Source organism: Lipotes vexillifer, unplaced genomic scaffold (genome assembly GCF_000442215.2).
Source record: "Lipotes vexillifer unplaced genomic scaffold, Lipotes_vexillifer_v1.1 scaffold647, whole genome shotgun sequence".
NCBI lineage: Eukaryota > Metazoa > Chordata > Mammalia > Artiodactyla > Lipotidae > Lipotes > Lipotes vexillifer.
This window is the reverse complement of record NW_006793865.1, coordinates 1640477-1660245: the sequence shown is the minus strand read 5'-3', so window position 1 is coordinate 1660245 and position 19769 is coordinate 1640477. Positions and strand designations below refer to the sequence as shown.

The 19769-nt window shown below is 39.3% G+C and overlaps 1 protein-coding gene across 1 annotated transcript in view; it reads right to left on the bottom strand.

Annotated features, from left to right (window-relative positions):
• Window positions 1-19769, bottom strand: part of ADAMTS12 (ADAM metallopeptidase with thrombospondin type 1 motif 12) — a 409046-nt gene that overhangs the window by 27324 nt on the left and 361953 nt on the right. Inside the window, exons 21-22 of the mRNA XM_007466839.1 lie at window positions 19089-19265; window positions 5733-5876 (exon numbers count right to left, since the gene is read on the bottom strand). Of these exons, the coding sequence (XP_007466901.1) occupies window positions 5733-5876; window positions 19089-19265 (321 nt within the window). The remainder of the gene's footprint in view (window positions 1-5732; window positions 5877-19088; window positions 19266-19769) is intronic.

The following is a 19769-nucleotide window of genomic DNA, read 5'->3' as shown; positions in this document are numbered from 1 at the left end:
CTTAATCACTGTGCCACCAGGGAAGTCCTTTAATAATTTTCTTGCACTTACTATTAATATATGTCAGGCACTGTAAGTACATAGGCAATATCCTTGAGTTCAATTCTTGGAACAACCATGTAAAATAAAATTTGTTTTCGGGTGTTGTAGAATCAGATATTCCTCTCCTCTGACTTTTTCCTTTATTCATAGCATTTAATGAAGGACATGGAGACACATGTCCTTCAGTTTTGGAAAATTTTTCTTGTATTAATTCTTTGATAATTTCCTCAATTCTATTCCATCTACATCCTCCCTTTTTTTTAATTAGTTTTTTTAAAATTTTTAAATTTTTATTTTTTTATACAGCAGGTTCTTATTAGTCATCAATTTTATATACATCAGTGTATACATGTCAATCCCATCCATCCTCCCTTTCTGAAATCTTATTATTTTGATGTTGTGCCTGCTGGCCTGATCCTCTAATTTCCTTATCTTTTATCTCATTTTGTCTTTGTCCTCATTTTCTTGAGAGATTTCTTCACATTATTTTCACAGTCTTATGTTTTATTTTTCACTTTTGCTATTCTAAAAATTTCTAAATTCTCCTTATATTCTCCTTATATGCTTTTTATATGCCTTTAATAAGAAGCTAGCTCATGGATATAGTCTCTTATTTCCCTAAAGAGACTAATTATATATATTTTATGAGGAGTTCTTTCATTTTTTTCATGGTCTCTATTCCTTGGAGTTCCTTTTGTTCTGTTCATTTTGTTATTTTGTTCTTGGTGTGATAGGTTTTCTCAAATGTCCAGAAATCCTATACTATCTATGTATATTTAAAATAAGGCACCAATGAGCTGACTGGATGTTCCATGGGTGGCAGTTGTTGAGACACGGCTTTATAAGTTGAGCAGGAAGAGGTCTCTTATATAGTTTTTTTCCTATTGAGGCTAAGCTGGTCCCCTGCCTTTGTGGAGCTCAGTTGGAGAAGGGGATATCACACTATTTACTGTGTGTATTTTCATCACTTAATCGCTGGTGAGACAATTAATCCTTTTGCCCTGATCAACTATGCCTGATTCCAGGGTATCAGAGAGAAGACTATGGTTGGGATGTAGGAAAATTTCTAAAGATCCAACTGCTTCTCTTACAAACTTTCAACCAACTCCCATTTTCCCTTACCCTCCCTCACCTCTGCCTTCAGATGTACCTGGAAATCTCTGCTATAGACAGTTTTTAGCTTTCTCAGACATGCTACTGAGTCAATTGTAAGTTTGGGTATCTACTTTTTTTTTTAGAAAATAAAAACTTTTTCAGGTTTATAAGATAGTTTCCATTACATATAACACTATGGTCAAGGACTCTATAGCCACAAATGCCCACAGTCACATAAATACATCCAATCAATGCCTTTTCCTGCTAAATGAGGCATCTGATGTCCAGAGGGTCATGTTTTGAGTAGAAGTCATCCTCAATGGGATGGCTTCCCATCAGTGCATTAGGAACTAGCCAAGTAACCTTGCTTGCTAGAGCTGTCTGACTCAGAGGAGAGGAACGGACAGATGGCCTGCTGATCAGAGGTGGCACAAGAACTAGACTTTCTCTAGTGGTTTAAGATATTTCAAAATCTCAGAATTCAGATTTGGCTTCTACAGCATATTTGGGGGAGTTCCAACTTTGGGATGAAAAAGGAAACCAATTTAGTGGTAAGAAATAGAAGACTGCTTAAGAGGGGTCCTAACTGCCCCCTTCCTGCAGGAGTGAGGAGAGGAAGGCCCCAAGCTCACCAGCCCTTGGTTTAGACCATCGCTCTCCCAGGAAGAGGGAGAGAGTGGCTCCGCCCCTCGACTCCTCTCTCCCATGGTTCAGTGGCACTGACACCCATTCAAGGTAGTGAACATCTAGAAGTTCCATATGCTGCAGCTGGAGTTTGCCAATCAGATTCTGCTTGGAGCTTTAATGTGAACAAGTTTGTGTAAACTGCAAACAAGTCGTGGCACAAGTCTCCTGGGACACTAGCTTTGCTCCCCCAACTTGCAGAGCAGAAGACAGGAATACCCCAAACCAAATAAAAGTCCAAATAGGCATCTAAATCTGGAGCATTCATTCATTCTCCTGGACACCACCAGCTGCCCCAGGGTGATGCTAAGGCACAGTCAGTTTTACATTAGAAAGTAAGGCCACCTCTTAAACCCAGGACACAGCTGGCTATCTCCTTCTATCTTCCAAAAGTGTACTGACCCCATCACTTTGCTGTTGTCTCCTGTCCTCTTCTCTTTCTTTTTGGGTTTGTGCCACTTTTAGCTGTTTTTTTTTTTTTTTTTCTTCTTCTGGCGGTTTAATGGAGTTTGAGGAACAGAGACAAATGTATATATTCGATCCATCCGTATGTCTTACTTGAACTCTGGTAACTTCTCCTTTTCTCTTAATAATAGGTAATGAGGTCAAGGACAATCCTAAAGGCTGGCTTGGTAAGTGGAGCCACCTCCATTGCCCCCTATTCTTTGATATGCACAACTGATGAATTAGTAGTACCTGGCTCTTCCAAGGAAACTTTAACTCATCTCCACCTCCAAGAGACTGCTACCTCTTCCTCCCTCTAAGGAAATTCTGTACTTCTGCTGTTGGAAATTTTTACATCTCAGAAATACAGGTCTACCTCATTCTTAAAAGGGCAGTACTATAATAAATTAATAAATTAACCAGTTCCTCCATCAATGGACATTTAGATTATTTTCAGGAATTGCTATTATAACAAGGTGGCAATGAATATTCTTTATAGTCATCTAGGATTACATCTGGTGGTATATCTGTGGGTTAAATTATTAAAGGTAGAATTACTGGGTCAGATAGTCTATGGATTTTAAATTTCTCACTGATTTTAATACTTCCTATTCTAACTTCATACAGATGATTATAACCAAAGAAATGCACTGGAAATCTGGCTAAAGAACAACCACACAAAACTTCACAATTTACAACCTCAGTGTTACCTGACACTGACATTACCTAAATGTCAAAATGAGGAACAGCCTGCATTCTTACAGGAAAATGGGAATGTTTTTGACAATTTCCTCCTCTCAGTGTGTACCCTAAGAGCTTATGTTTCACACACCATTACTACTATCATATTTACTGGGATATCATCATCATTCTTGCCAGAAAGAAAACTGCATTATCCAAGTTTCCTTTACAATGAATGATAAGGTACTACAGCCTCGGGGAGTTGACAGTGACAATTAAAAATGTTTATCTGTAGTTTTTAATCTATAGGATTTTGTTCCCCTGAATGGGCCCAAATTTATAGCATTCTTATGATGGTTCAAAGTATATCAAATTTTCTTTTCTGATGGTCACATTTGATTTGATTAGTGATGCTTATAATTGTTACACAGGGCTCCAGGGTATTTATGAAAAGCCTAATCCTGAAACACATCTTTATCTGTTGAGGACAATTTTTTCAGGTTGTGAAATCAAAGATGGATGAGGAAAATTGGTTTTAGAAATACTGAACCTCCAATAAATAGGAAATAAAGTATATTTCCCAGGGAGATATTTTAAGATACCTAAATATAAATTAAATTTTATTCATATGAAAAATAATACAACTGTATGACATTGTTTTCTGTTGTTCACATGATCCATGAGGGTAGGGTGAAAACTGGTCCTGGACCTGGCAGACAGCTTAGTAGAATGTATAACCAGAAGCTTGTCCAGACACCAGAATCTCCTTTGGCAATTCACCATGAATCAGCATTAGATGCCAATTAATATAGGGCATTCATAGAAAATACTATGGGTTCTGTCTAAGGGAATGGTTGATGTCATTCTTCATTGTCTACTAGGCATTTTTAAAGCTATAAAAATAGTAAAATATGTATTTTTTATTTGTTGCAGGCTAACTGATTAATGTACAATGTTCCTTTAGCAATAACGAGTCATCTCGTTCTTCCTGGATTTGAGTGGGAAGAGACCAATACAACCTTGAGTTGGATGCACCAGCAGGAGCCGTTTTTAAGAGTATATGCCACGGGACTTTCCTGGTGGTGCAGTGGTTAAGAATCCATCTGCTAATGCAGGGGACAGGGGTTCGAGCCCTGGTCCAGGAAGATCTCACATGCCGCGGAGCAACTAAGCCTGTGCGCCACAACTTTTGAGTCTGCGCTCTAGAGCCTGTGAGCCACAACTACTGAGCCCGTGTGCCACAACTACTGAAGCATGTGCACCTAGAGCCTGTGCTCCACAAGAGAAGCCACCACAATGAGAAGCCCACGCACCACAATGAAGAGTAGCCCCCTCTAGCCGCAACTAGAGAAAGCCCGTGCGCAGCAACGAAGACCCAACTCAGCCAAAAATCAATAAAAAAAAAAAAAACAAGTACCTGCCAGCATTCAAATTGATCATGGCTATGTAGGTATAACTACACAACTATAACAATGACAACTGCTAAGAACATAGCAACCTAAAAATATCTTGGGACATTATGTTTGGTAAAATACTGCATTAGCCTCTGTTATAACCATCAAAATATACTTACACAAGAACAAGTTACTTAAAAAAATATTAATAGTTGAGGGGTTAGTGTATCCGATTCTCTTGGCTCACCTGTCTCCCAGATGTTGGCCTTTGATGGGCCCCAGCTGAGGTGGCAACCAGCTTCATGGAAGCACAACTCATTGGCCTGCACTTCATGCATGCCCTTGCTGTGTGCCTCTTACCCTGACAATGGATTTTCTTGTTGCCAATGAGATGTGAGATACAGTGGGACCTGCCCACACATAAATAACCCAGGACAATGGTGGGTGCTAGCCATCTAAGGGGAGACTTTTTACACAATCCTGGGAGATAGGAGCCGGTAGATAATCTCCTGTCTTCCTGCCTCTGGACAAACTGCTCCAAGAGACAGTAGTTCAAACAGCTTTTAAAAGACCTTCTTTTGAGAGCAGGCAATCTTGACACCAAGCAGCGGCCAGTTAGGAGAAATGGTCAGCCTGGTAATGCACCACCTCATACTTGATTCTCCTCCTTCCCTGCCTCCCTCCTCTTTTCTATCACTCCTGAGTCCCTGACATTGTATTTCCTTATAAAGTATTAGATTCTGCCTCAACTTTATTTTCTAGAGAACCTAGGATACAATCAGTCAGAGTGATGGAAGAATCTGTCTGTGGAAGAATTTTTTTATTTTCAGTGTCACTGATAGTCTTATTTCTACAATAAACTTTGTAAGAATCATAAATCTTGCTCTCATTTAAAATTTAACTATTTCATTTGTCCTTCCATCAAACATGCTGGCCATCTAGCAACCTGATAATCTGCAGGTTGACAAGAGACCTGAAATTCACTAAATCATGCTAAGCCTCAAGCTTCAGGGCACATGCAACTCCTATTTGCTCTGCAAAAAGCCAGAGGATCCAAGATGTTAGGACCCCAAATCACTTTTCCTTAGGCTTTGTGACTTTGGGCTAGTTTTCGGTATTTGATCTTTTCTCTCTTGAAAGTATTTGATCTTTTTCTCTTCTGAACTCAGGACAGTTAACACTGACCACCATGTCAGCCATGGGTCAAGTTTTAGCAGACTTAGAGATATTAGAGAGCAGAAAAGTAAAATACAGAACTGAAATATATAGAAACACACTTTAAATCAATGTATACATTGAGCATTTACAGGGATTATATATGACTTTTAAAATCAAAAGGAAACAAATGCTATTTTTAAAAAATAAACGAAAGAGATTATAACTGACTCTTACCAGGTCCCAGTTCCCAGTGGCCCAGTGACAGCAAGGGTGCCCATTGCAGGGCGCAATGGATGTGGGCCTTTTCGTCCAGTCACACAGGCCTCCTGGACAAGTCACTCCTCTCTTCTGAATTCCGCCTCCACATGACCTGGAACACTGGTCCACAACAGGGACAAAGTCAGGTAAAAATCACATGGTGTCATTTTCAGAGATAAAGGGTAGGGACGTGTCTTTTTTCATTGTATCTTCAGTGCCTGACACTGCACCTGGCAGATGTGAATATTCAGTAGATGCTGAATAAATGTTTACCTTATTTAGAAAAAATACTTGACAGTTCATCTCTAGTTCCACACCCTGTATGTCAACCCATTCCCCCCTAATTACTTAGTAAGAGGGTTCTTTTTTCCTTTTTCAGTTGGGAAAAAAAAAATGACTGTTTCAGGTAAGTCTGGAACAAGCATTTTTTTTTCTGTGACATACTATTAAGTTACAAAGATATACATGTATATAGTATAAGATATAACCTATCTTTAGAGCAGAAATTCCCATGATTACTGAACAAATATTCATAATTACTGACTATTTCAAGTGGGGGTTAAAAAATCAGTTTGGTAATCACTGGTTCAGCATTACTTGAGATAAGGCCTAGCTTATTGCAGTACATCACAAAGTTGGTAGCAACAGTTAGGCCCAGCTATATTAACTCCAAATCTAGGTAGCTTCATCTAATCACCAAAACATGTTCCTAGTGTCTGTCTGAATTCACAATCATGTGTATTTAGATGTTTTTCATCAAAGTATGTCAGAATAAAGAATTTAGATTGCCAAAACAGCTATTATTAATTTTTAAATAAAGAACTCAAGCAAAGACAGAAAAACTCAATAGAATTATATTTTCTTTAAATGCTTTTACTATTATTTTTGCTGTGTACACTGTTATTAAGAATATGAGTATCTCTACTGGAATCTGGAACATTTGTGCCAGGTTCCTTACAATGACCACTCTGTCATTTCAAATGACAAAGGTGAAACAAGCCCCAGGACTCAGCCCTTCCACCAGCAGGTGAGCTCCAGACCCGGACCCCACAGGGCCCACTGTCACCTGCACTGGAACCTTGCCCCACCCACCAGTGGGTCAACAATAGCTCCAAGATCACCAGGCCATGCAGCTAGCCATGTTATGAGCTGGCCCTTCCCATCAGCATGCCAGCAGCCGTCAGATGAGGCAGGGCCTAAGAGTCAACCAGATCAGGAAAAAGCCCACCTACCAGAGCTCCTACAGTAGTCAGTCCCACCACAATAGAAGGGCCCATGCAGCCCACATAGGGGCACCCCTAGAGCACACAGCTCTAGTGACCAGAGGTGAGTGTGCTGTTGCCTCACTGGACATATCGTACATGAGGCCACTTCTGTAAGACTGGGAAACGTAACCAACCTACCTAATACATAGAAATAAACACAGAGAATTAGGCAAAATGAGGAATCAGAGGAATATGTTCCAAATTAAGGAACAAAACAAAATCTCAGAAAAAGAACTAAATGAAGTGGAGGTAAGCAATCTACCTCATAAAGAGTTCAAGGTAAAGATCATAAAAATGCTCGACAAACTCAGGAGAAGAATAAATGAATACAGTTAGAATTTCAACAAAGAGTTAGAAAATATAAAGAAGGACAAGACAGAGGTAAAGAATACAATAACTGAGATATAAAATACATTAGAAAGAATCAACAGTAGATTAGATGATACAAAGGAACATATCAGTGAACTGGAAGAGGAGTGGAAATAACCCAAGCTGAACAGAAAAAGGAAAGAATTTTTTAAAATGAGGATAGTTTAAGAGACCTCTGAGAAATGCAAATCAAAACTACAATGAGGTATCACCTCACACCAGTCAGAATGGCCATCATCAAAAAATCTACAAACAGTAAATGCTTGAGAGGATGTGCAGAAAAGGGAACCCTCTTGCACTGTTGGTGGGAATGTAAATTGATAAAGCCACTATGGAGAACAGTATGGAAGTTCTTTAAAAAAGTAAAAATCGAACTATCATATGACCCAGCAATCCCACTACTGGGCATATACCCTGAGAAAACCATAATTCAAAAAGAGTCATGTACCACAATGTTCCTTGCAGCTCTCTTTACAGTAGCTAGGATATGGAAGCAATCTAAGAGTCCATTGATAGATGAATGGATAAAGAAGATGTGGCACATATATACAATGGAATATCATTCAGCCATAAAAAGAAACAAAATTGAGTTATTTGTAGTGAGGTGGATGGAGCTAGAGTCTGTCATACAGAGTGAAGTAAGTCAGAAAGAGAGAAACAAATACCATATGCTAACACATATATATGGAATCTAAAAAAAAAAAATGGTTCTAAAGAACCTAGGGGCAGGACAGGAATAAAGATGCAGACATAGAGAATGGACTTGAGGACACGTGGAGGGAGAAGGGTAAGCTGGGATGATGTGAGAGAGTGGCATGGACTTATAACTACTACTAGATATAAAATAGATAGCTAGTGGGAAGCAGCTGCATAGCACAGGGAGATCAGCTTGGTGCTTTGTGACCACCAAGAGGGGTGGGATAGGAAGGGTGGGAGGGAGAAACAAGAGGGAGGAGATATGGGGATATATGTATATGTATAGTTGATTCACTTTGTTATACAGCAGAAACTAACACATCATTGTAAAGCAATTATACTCCAATAAAGAAGTTAAATAAAAAAAGAAAATTATAGACCAATATCACTGATCAACATAGATGCAAAATATCCCCCCAAAAATTAGAAAAAAAAATCTAATGATACATTAAAAGGATCATACACCATGATCAAGTGGGATTTATCCGAGGGATAAAAGGATTGTTTTTGATTCAAAATCAATCAATGTGATACACCACATTAACAAACTGAATAAAAATAATCATGATCACATCAATAGATGCAGAAAAAGCTTTTCACAAAATTCAACACCCATTTATAATAAAAACTGTCAACAAAGTGGGTACAGGGAACATACCTCAACATAATAAAGGCTGTATATGACAAACCTATAGTGAACATCATACTCAACAGTAAAAAGCTGTAACCATTTCCCCTAAGATCAGAAATAAGACAAGGATGCCCACTCTTGTCACTTTTATTCAACATAGTATTGGAAGTCCTAGCCACAACAATCAGACAAGAAAATAAGAGGAATCCATATTTGAAAGGAAGACGTAAAACTGTCACTGTTTGCAGATGACATGATACTATACATAGAAAATCCTAAAGATGCCACCAAAAACCTACCAGAGCTCATCAATGAATCTGATAAAGCTGCAGGATATAAAATAAATATACAGAAATCTGTTGCATTTCTGTAACTAAAAATGAACTAGCAGGAAGAGAAATTAAGGAACAATCCAATTTACAACTATATGAAAAAGAATAAAATACTAAGGAATAAATCTAACCAAGGAGGTAAAAGACTTGTACTTGGAAAACTATAAGACACTGATGAAAGGAACTGAAGATGACACAAACAACTGGAAAGATACACTGTGCTCATGGGTTGGAAGAATTAATATAGTTAAAATGACTATACTACCCAGGGAAATCTACAGATTCAGTGCAATCCCTATCAAAATACCAATGACATTTTTCACAGAACTAGGACAAATAATTCTTAAATTTGTATGGAAACACAAAAGACCCTGAATAGGCAAAACAATCCTGAGAAAGAAGAAAGGTGGAGGTGTCACATGCCCTGATTTCCAACTATACTACAAGGCTATGGTAATCAAAACAGTATGGTACTGGTACAAAAACAGACACATAGTTCTATGTAACAGGATAGAGAGTCCAGAAATAAACCCATACTTATATGGTCAACTAATCTATGAAAATGGTGGCAAGAATATACAATGGGGACTAGACAGCCTCTTCAATAAAGGTGTTGGAAAAACTGGACTACTTTTTCACACCATATACAAAAATAAACTCAAATGGATTAAACTTTAAAATAAAGACTATTACAAGAGACAAAGAAGGACACTACATAATGATCAAGGGATCGATCCAAGAAGAAGATATAACAATTGTAAATATTTATGCACCCAACATAGGAGCACCTCAATACATAAGGCAAAAACTAGCAGCCATAAAAGGGGAAATCGACAGTAACACATTCATAGTAGGGGACTTCAACACCCCACTTTCACCAATGGACAGATCATCCAAAATGAAAATAAATAAGGAAACACAAGCTTTAAATGATACATTAAACAGGATGGACTTAATTGATATTTATAGGACACTCCATCCAAAAACAACAGAATACACATTTTTCTCAAGTGCTCATGGAACATTCTCCAGGATAGATCATATCTTGGGTCACAAATCAAGCCTTGGTAAATTTAAGAAAATTGAAATTGTATCAAGTATCTTTTCCGACCACAACGCTATGAGACTAGATATCAATTACAGGAAAAGATCTGTAAAAAATACAAACACATGGAGGCTAAACAATATATTACTTAATAATGAAGTGATCACTGAAGAAATCAAAGAGGAAATCAAAAAATACCTAGAAACAAATGACAATGGAGACACGATGACACAAAATCTATGGGATGCAGCGAAAGCAGTTCTAAGAGGGAAGTTTATAGCAATACAATCCTACCTTAAGAAACAGGAAACATCTCGAAAAAACAACCTAACCTTGCACCTCAAGCAATTAGAGAAAGAAGAACAAAAAAACCCCAAAGTTAGCAGAAGGAAAGAAATCATAAAAATCCGATCAGAAATAAATGAAAACGAAATGAAGGAAACGATAGCAAAGATCAATAAAACTAAAAGCTGGTTCTTTGAGAAGATAAACAAAATAGATAAACCATTAGCCAGACTCATCAAAAAAAAAAAGGGAGAAGACTCAAATCAACAGAGTTAGAAATGAAAAAGGAGAAGTAACAACTGACACTGCAGAAATACAAAAGATCATGAGAGATTACTACAAGCAACTATATGCCAATAAAATGGACAACCTGGAAGAAGTGGACAAATTCTTAGAAATGTACAACCTGCCAAGATGGAATTAGAAAGAAATGAAAATATGAACAGACCAATCACAAGCACTGAAATTGAAACCGTGATTAAAAATCTTCCAACAAACAAAAGCCCAGGACCAGATGGCTTCACAGGCAAATTCTCTCAAACATTTAGAGAAGAGCTAACACCCTATCCTTCTCAAACTCTTCCAAAATATAGCAGAGGGAGGAACACTCCCAAACTCATTCTACGAGGCCACCATCACCTTGATACCAAAACCAGACAAGGATGTCACAAAGAAAGAAAACTACAGGCCAATATCACTGATGAACATAGATGCAAAAATCCTCAACAAAATACTAGCAAACAGAATCCAACAGCACATTAAAAGGATCATACACCATGATCAAGTGGGGTTTATTCCAGGAATGCAAGGATTCTTCAATATACGCAAATCTATCAATGTGATTAACCATATTAACAAATTGAAGGAGAAAAACCATATGATCATCTCAATAGATGCAGAGAAAGCTTTTGACAAAATTCAACACCCATTTATGATAAAAACCCTGCAGAAAGTAGGTGTAGAGGGAACTTTCCTCAATATAATAAAGGCCGTATATGACAAGCCCACAGCCAACATCATCCTCAATGGCGAAAAACTGAAAGCATTTCCACTAAGGTCAGGAACAAGACAAGGTTGCCCACTCTCACCACTCTTATTCAACATAGTTTTGGAAGTTTTAGCCACAGCAATCAGAGAAGAAAAGGAAATAAAAGGAATCCAAATCGGAAAAGAAGAAGTAAAGCTGTCACTGTTTGCAGATGACATGATACTATACATAGAGAATCCTAAAGATGCTACCAGAAAACTACTAGAGCTAATCAATGAATTTGGTAAAGTAGCAGGATACAAAATTAATGCACAGAAATCTCTGGCATTCCTATATACTAACGATGAAAAATCTGAAAGTGAAATCAAGAAAACACTCCCATTTACCATTGCAACAAAAAGAATAAAATATCTAGGAATAAACCTACCTAAGGAGACAAAAGACCTGTATGCAGAAAATTATAAGACACTGATGAAAGAAATTAAAGATGATACAAACAGATGGAGAGATATACCATGTTCTTGGATTGGAAGAATCAACATTGTGAAAATGACTCTACTCCCCAAAGCAATCTATAGATTCAATGCAATCCCTATCAAACTACCACTGGCATTTTTCACAGAACTAGAACAAAAAATTTCACAATTTGTATGGAAACACAAAAGACCCCGAATAGCCAAAGCAATCTTGAGAACAAAAAATGGAGCTGGAGGAATCAGGCTGCCTGACTTCAGACTATACTACAAAGCTACAGTAATCAAGACAGTATGGTACTGGCACAAAAACAGAAAGATAGATCAATGGAATAGGATAGAAAGCCCAGAGATAAACCCATGCACATATGGTCACCTTATCTTTGATAAAGGTGGCAGGAATATACAGTGGAGAAAGGACAGCCCCTTCAATAAGTGGTGCTGGGAAAACTGGACAGGTACATGTAAAAGTATGAGATTAGATCACTCCCTAACACCATACACAAAAATAAGCTCAAAATGGATTAAAGACCTAAATGTAAGGCCAGAAACTATCAAACTCTTAGAGGAAAACATAGGCAGAACACTCTATGACATAAATCACAGCAAGATCCTTCTTGACCCATCTCCTAGAGTAATGGAGATAAAAACAAAAATAAACAAATGGGACCTAATGAAACTTCAAAGCTTTTGCACAGCAAAGGAAACCATAAACAAGACCAAAAGACAGCCCTCAGAATGGGAGAAAATATTTGCAAATGAATCAACTGACAAAGGATTAATCTCTAAAATTTACAGGCAGCTCATGCAGCTCAATAACAAAAAAATAAACAACCCAATCCAAAAATGGGCAGAAGACCTAAATAGACATTTCTCCAAAGAAGATATACAGACTGCCAACAAACACATGAAAGAATGCTCAACATCATTAATCATTAGAGAAATGCAAATCAAAACTACAATGAGATATCATCTCACACCAGTCAGAATGGCCATCATCAAAAAATCTAGAAACAATAAATGCTGGAGAGGGTGTGGAGAAAAGGGAACACTCTTGCACTGCTGGTGGGGATGTGAATTGGTACAGCCACTATGGAGAACAGTATGGAGGTTCCTTAAAAAACTACAAATAGAACTACCATATGACCCAGCAATCCCACTACTGGGCATATACCCTGAGAAAACCATAATTCAAAAAGAGTCATGTACCAAAATGTTCATTGCAGCTCTATTTACAATAGCCCGGAGATGGAAACAACCTAAGTGCCCATCGTCGGATGAATGGATAAAGAAGATGTGGCACATATATACAATGGAATATTACTCAGCCATAAAAAGAAATGAAATTGAGCTATTTGTAATGAGGTGGATAGACCTAGAGTCTGTCATACAGAGTGAAGTAAGTCAGAAAGAGAAAGACAAATATTGTATGCTAACACATATATATGGAATTTAAGAAAAAAAAATGTCATGAAGATCCTAGGGGTAAAACAGGAATAAAGACACAGACTTACTAGAGAATGGCCTGGAGGATATGGGGAAGGGGAAGGGTAAACTGTGACAAAGCGAGAGAGAGGCATGGACATATATACTCTACCAAACGTAAGGTAGATAGCTAGTGGGAAGCAGCCGCATAGCACAGGGAGATCAGCTCGGTGCTTTGTGACCGCCTGGAGGGGTGGGATAGGGAGGGTGGGAGGGAGGGCGATGCAAGCGGGAAGAGATATGGGAACATATGTATATATATAACTGATTCATTTTGTTGTGAAGCTGAAACTAGCACACCATTGTAAAGCAATTATACTCCAATAAAAAAAAATGAAAGAGAAAAAAATTTCATCCCTAACTCATACCTTATCCTAAAACTCAATTCTAGGTGGGCTAACGTTATAAAAGAAAAATTAAATGCATAAAACTTTTGAAAATGTACGCATAGGTTTGTGATTTCTTAAACAAGACAATAAAAGCATAAGTCCAAAAAGAAAATAAAAATGGATTAAAGATTTAAATGTAAGACCTGAAACTATAAAGCTTCTTGAAGAAAACATAGGCTGTAGATACACTCTTTGACATTGGTTTTAATTATATATATATATATATATATATATATATACACACATATTGATCTGTCTCTTCAGGCAACAGAAAGAAAAGCAAAAATAAACAAATGAGACTACATCAAACTAAAAAGCTTTTGCACAGTGAGTAAAATATCAACAAAATGAAAAGGCTGCCTACTGAATGGGAGAAGCTATTTGCAAACAATGTATTTGATGAAGGGTAAATACACAAAATATACAAAGAACTCATACAAGTCAACATCAAAAAACATACAACCTGATTAAAATATGGGCAGAGGACCCAAATAGAAATTTTTCCACAGAAGACATACAGATGGCAAAGAGCAATGTGAAAAGATGCTCAGCATCACTAATCAGCAGGGAAATGCAAATCAAAACCACAATGAGTTATCACCTCACAGCTGTCAGAATGGCTAGCATCAAAAAAGACAACAAATAATAAATCTTGGCCAGGATGCGGAGAAAAGGGAACCCCTGTGCCTTGTTGGTGGGAATTTAAATTGGGGTAGTCATTATGGAAAACTGTATGGAGGTTCCTCCAAGAATTAAAAATAGAACTGCCATATGATACAGCAATTTCACTCTTGGGTATTTACTGAAGAAAACAAACACCAATTCAAAGAGATATATGCACCTCAATGTTCACTGCAACATTATTTATAACAGAAGATATGGAAGCAATGTAAGTGTCCATTGATGAATGGATAAAGAAGACGTGATGTGTACGTGTACACACACACACACACACACACACACACACACAAAATGGAATACTACTCAGCCATAAAATATATAATCTTGCCACCTAGGACAACATGGATGGATCTAGAAGTGAAATAAGTCAGACAAAGAAAGACAAATACCGCATGATCTCACTTACATGTGGAATGTAAAACCAAAACAAACAGACAAAACAAAATGAAAAGAGACACATAGATACAGAGAACAAATTCTGGTGTTTGCCAGAAGGTAGAGGTGTGGGGTAGGGGGGAAAATAGGTGAAGGGGATTAAGAGGTACAAACCTCCTGATGTATAATAAATACGTCATGGGGATGTAATATACAACATAAGGAATATAATCAATAATATTGAAATAACTTATTATGGGGACAGATGGTTACTAGAGTGTGATGATCATTTCATAATGTATGCAAATGTCAAAGCATCATATAGTACACCTGAAATTTACGTATTATTGTATGTCAACTATATTTAAGTTGAAAAGAGTCATCAAGACCTGAATTTAGGGTGGATTATTAAGAACACATTAAATAAACGACCACCACTACAACAACAAAATTCAACCTTTCACACCGCCAAGATACATACCCTGCTAGTATCTTTGCTATGCTTGTTATGGGCTAAATTGTGTTCCCCCCAAATTTGTATTTTGAAGTCCTAACCCTCCAGTACCTCAGAATGTGATGTATTTGGAGGAAGAGTCTTTAACCAGGTAATGAAAGTAAAATGATGTCATTAGGGAGGGCCCTAACCCATTATGACTGGTGTACTTATAGGAAGAGGAGATTAGGACACAGACATACATGGAGGAAAACAACAGAAGACAAAGGAGAATACAGCCATCTACAAACCAAGGAGACAGGCCTCTGAAGACACCAATCCTGCCAACACCTTCATCTCGGACTTTTAGCCTCTAGAACTGTGAGAAAAAAAAATATTTTTGTTGTTGAAGCCAAAAGGCAATAACAGAAACAAAAACGGTGGTGAAACAAGACTTAAAGAAAGGAGACTGATAAAGAAAATTCTGGGGATAAGAGGAGGGGAAAAAAATCAGAAGATGCTAAATAGTTCAGTATGTCAAATGGAAGGAATGCTGGTCTAGAAACCAAAATGTAAAATGTAGCTGTTTTTATTCTGATTAGTTCTGACAGCCCTAATGGAGAGCATACTTCTACAATGCAATTTTGTTCATCTATTAAAACAGGATTCAGCCTTCTTTCCCCACTACAGAAAGCCTTAGAATTAAATTTGTCCATCTTTGGAATAGTGACGTTGATAGGTTTTCTAAGTGTCTGATGAACTGGCTGTAATGCTCACAAAATAAGTTCGAGATGACAAGTTGGATTCCTGAAGGGATATAATCCTGAAACATGTCAAGTTTTTGCTCACTAGAATAATTTTCTAAGTTGTATTGTCTCATTTTCCTGAGGTTTCTAAGAGGAAAGTAAATAATTCACCAAGAATCTTTGAAGAATGCTTTTGAGTACTTGAAAAGTACTTTGAAAGATCTTAGTACTTTGAAAAATCTTAATTACGACATGGTAACAACAACAAAACAATTATGATTGCCAATATCATGCCTATCACGACAGGCACTGCATGTGTGATGGTAACCATAGAAAAGAGGGAAATTATATACAATTAACATTTTCTGCTCAATAAAAGAACTAATCTATTGCTTTCACAGTATTCCAACATGGATCTTTTCCCACTTATTCACTGTTTTCAACCCTATATGAGGAGGGAAGGAGAGGAATTCCACACTTGGGATCCTGTTGCATACCTACATTTGTGCATATAGATCCAGGGCCACCTGGCCAAGTAACCTCCAGGAAAGGGGGGATAAAGAAGGTATAAACTAGTGATTCTTAAAGTGTGGTCCCCAAAGCAGCAACTTCAGCGTCTCTGGGTACTTGTTAGAAATGCGAAACTTCAGGCCCTACCCCAGACCTCTGAACTGGACACTGTGGGCGTGAGGTCCAGACATTTGTGTGCTGACAAACCCTCCAGGTGATGCTGAAACATGCTAAAGTTTGCTAAAGTTTGAGAACCAGTGGAGACATTTCTACAGTTGAAATGCCTCTTCCATTGCAAATAGTCTGGGCTGGCTGACATTCACTGCAAGGCCCCAGAACATTCCCATGAAGGCATCCCTTGGATAGTATGTACAGACAGAGCATCATCATGATGGCTCAGGGAAAGCACCTAAAGGTGCCCAGTCCCTAATAGTCCCTCAACATTCCCAGGGAAATGTTCAACCAACTTCAGCATTTTCTGTCTTTACTGCTCCTTCAGAGGGAAGTCTTCCAACTTTGTGGTTTGCTCAGAACAGAGCAATTTAGAAAGGAGGGTGTTGGGAGGCCTTCAGGAAACAGGCTCATGATTGGGCTCCCAGAAGCTACTGCGGAAGCATATAGAATACATCTTTTTCACAACCAGAGAGCATATATGATTGCTCATCTTGGATAACTTGCAAATGCAATTTCTCTGACAAGGCAATCTAAGCGCCTCTGCAAATTCCAGGATTCTGGAAGCTGTCACCAGGCCCAGCAAACATGGAGGCCTAAGTTCAAAGCATGGGAGTAGCAGGTACTTTATGTCCTCCAGAGCTGGACAGGGAAGGAAGCAGAAGAGGGGACAGTGGTGGTTTTTGCCCCAGAAAACACCAGGTATTGACCCAGGGCCTCAGGAATCAACATGGCTGCTTGACCCAGCAGACAGTAAGAAGCTTGAGGGGGCTCAGTCTTCCAGGGTTGAACACTAATTCTGTATCCTACACCTGTGGTCCTTTATCTTCCCTTCCTTGGCATGTGGTAAGTTTCCCCCCAAATACTTATGACTCACTCTTTCTCTTCAGTTCTCTCTTTGCTCCATGTCCACTGGACTAAATTCTACAGTAGAAAGAGTACAGGCATCAGAGTCAGCCTTAAGCTTGAATTTAATACTCCACCATTTGTTTTCTAGTTGTGTGACCTCATGTACGCTTCTTAACCTCTCAGTCTCAATTTATTCACCTATAAAGTGGAATTAATAAGGCCTACCATCCAGGTTGTTGTGATAATTAAAACAAGTATTGTAGGTAAAATGTCTGGTGTATGGACACACTCAAAACATGCTGCATTCTTTCTTTCCCTCTTCTTTCCACCATGCATGTGTACAGTTGGGAGTATTTTTTCTTTTAAGCTACTGAGGCCAATAGGCAAATGAAATCATTATATCTCACCAAGGAAGAGTAATTTGTTTTCATGTACTGAAGTAGGACAAAGACGCAGCAGAGCCTCAGCCCTCACAAAACAGGACAGACAGACAGACACACACACACACACACACACACACACACACACCCCTCTTTTTATTTGTGTAAACGAGGATCTGGACATTTAACTGAGAGGTGGAACTCTGAAATTAAATACTGTGTGTGGAAAGGATCTGACCATTGCCCCCAGTCCCACTGCAGAAGCCTAAGAGGGGCATGTGATGCTCTGTCCTAAATGCCTCTCACCACAGTGGTACATGTACATCTCCCCAGAGGGACCCCAATTCCCCAGTATATCCATTGAGACTAGGTTGTAATAAACCATTGAGCAGTCACAGTTTAAAGCACACAACATAGCCTTCAAGTTGCTGGACCTGCCCAGCCTCCCCACCTGTCACCAAGCAGGACCCTATGGGGCTTTCCCAGAACAGCCTTACCCCCTCACCCCATCATGTTCTCCACCTGCCTCTTGTCTATAGAAACACTTTAGCCTCCTAGGCCTTCCCTGATCTCCAAAGAGTAAATTTAATCAGCGAGGTGAGAAAACTCAGAAAGGAAAACAGTCAAGCAAGACAAAATAATAATAGTTTAGCTATTAAACAAAGTCAAGGACCTTTAGTTCCTCCTCAAGGACTATAGATAATATTCTGAGCCACATCTTTTGAGCTGTTTTGCAGAGACTGAAACACCCACCAGGTGGAAGAAGTTAACTGTATGGTGCCCACAAGCACATAGACCTCAGATGGGTTGGAACCAGAAGGTTCATGAGGCTGATGATGTTGACTCCCCATTACTGCACCACCAACCAATTGGAAGAATGTCCACAAGCTGATCAAAACCCCCTCCCTCACCCTGTCTTTAAAAACCTTTCCCTGAAAGCCTTCGAGGAGTTCAGGCCTTTTGAGCACTAGCTACCTGGACTCCTTGCTTGGCGCCCTGCAATAAATGCTGCACTTTCCTTCACCACAACCTGGTGTCAGTAGATTGGCTTTACTGTGTATGGACAAGTGACCCAAGTTTGGTTCAGTAACACACCCAGTGGAAGGTGGCTGAATGGCGGCCTGGCACTGGCTTGATACACATGTGGTCTTCCCCGACATCTAGACTCACGAGGTAACACAGAGATTCATGGTTGCCAGGTTGTCCAGAGGGTGTACTAGGCGCCGTACCTGGCTCCAAGGCTCCACCTGCCACTCCTCGCAGGGCTCCAGGTTGCAGCTCATGCTCAGAGGAGGAGGAGGGCCAGCCAGGAACTGGCAGTGAAATGGCCTCAGGCTGCGGTGGTCCCGGCTGTCCACACACTGAATCTCCCGGATCTGGAAGCCCCTGCTGCAGTTTCTGGAGCACTGTATGGAGAGCGAGAGAAAAGGGGACACCTGAGTCCTTGGCATCAGACCGTCCATGCCCGGATTCCCAGGGGTTTCACAAAGCATCACGAAGTTCCAGGCTTCCAGTCATGAAGAGGGGTTAGTAAACTGTCTTCCCTCAGAAAGGGAGTCACTTGAGCAGCTCCCCAAGAGGGGCCTCCCAATGTCAGAAAATGCAGGTGTGGAAGAGTGAAAACCGGGTGAAAAGTCCAGTTCTGTCACTCACTCATAGTGAGCCCTTGGGCGAGTTGCAGAAACATTCTGAGCCTCAGCTGTCATATCTGTAAACTGGGATAGTAACCGTTACCTATGGGGCTGTTGCGAAGATTACAGCTGCAGGGGTGGGCTTGGGGTGAGGCTGGCGCAGCATCCTCTCAGTGGGTGGACGTTCCCTAAGATGCCTGTGTTCATTTGAGGCAAACGGAACTGCTGTCAGGGGAGCCCTCTGCAAAGCCACAGCCAACTGTCCCTCAGAATCCTGCT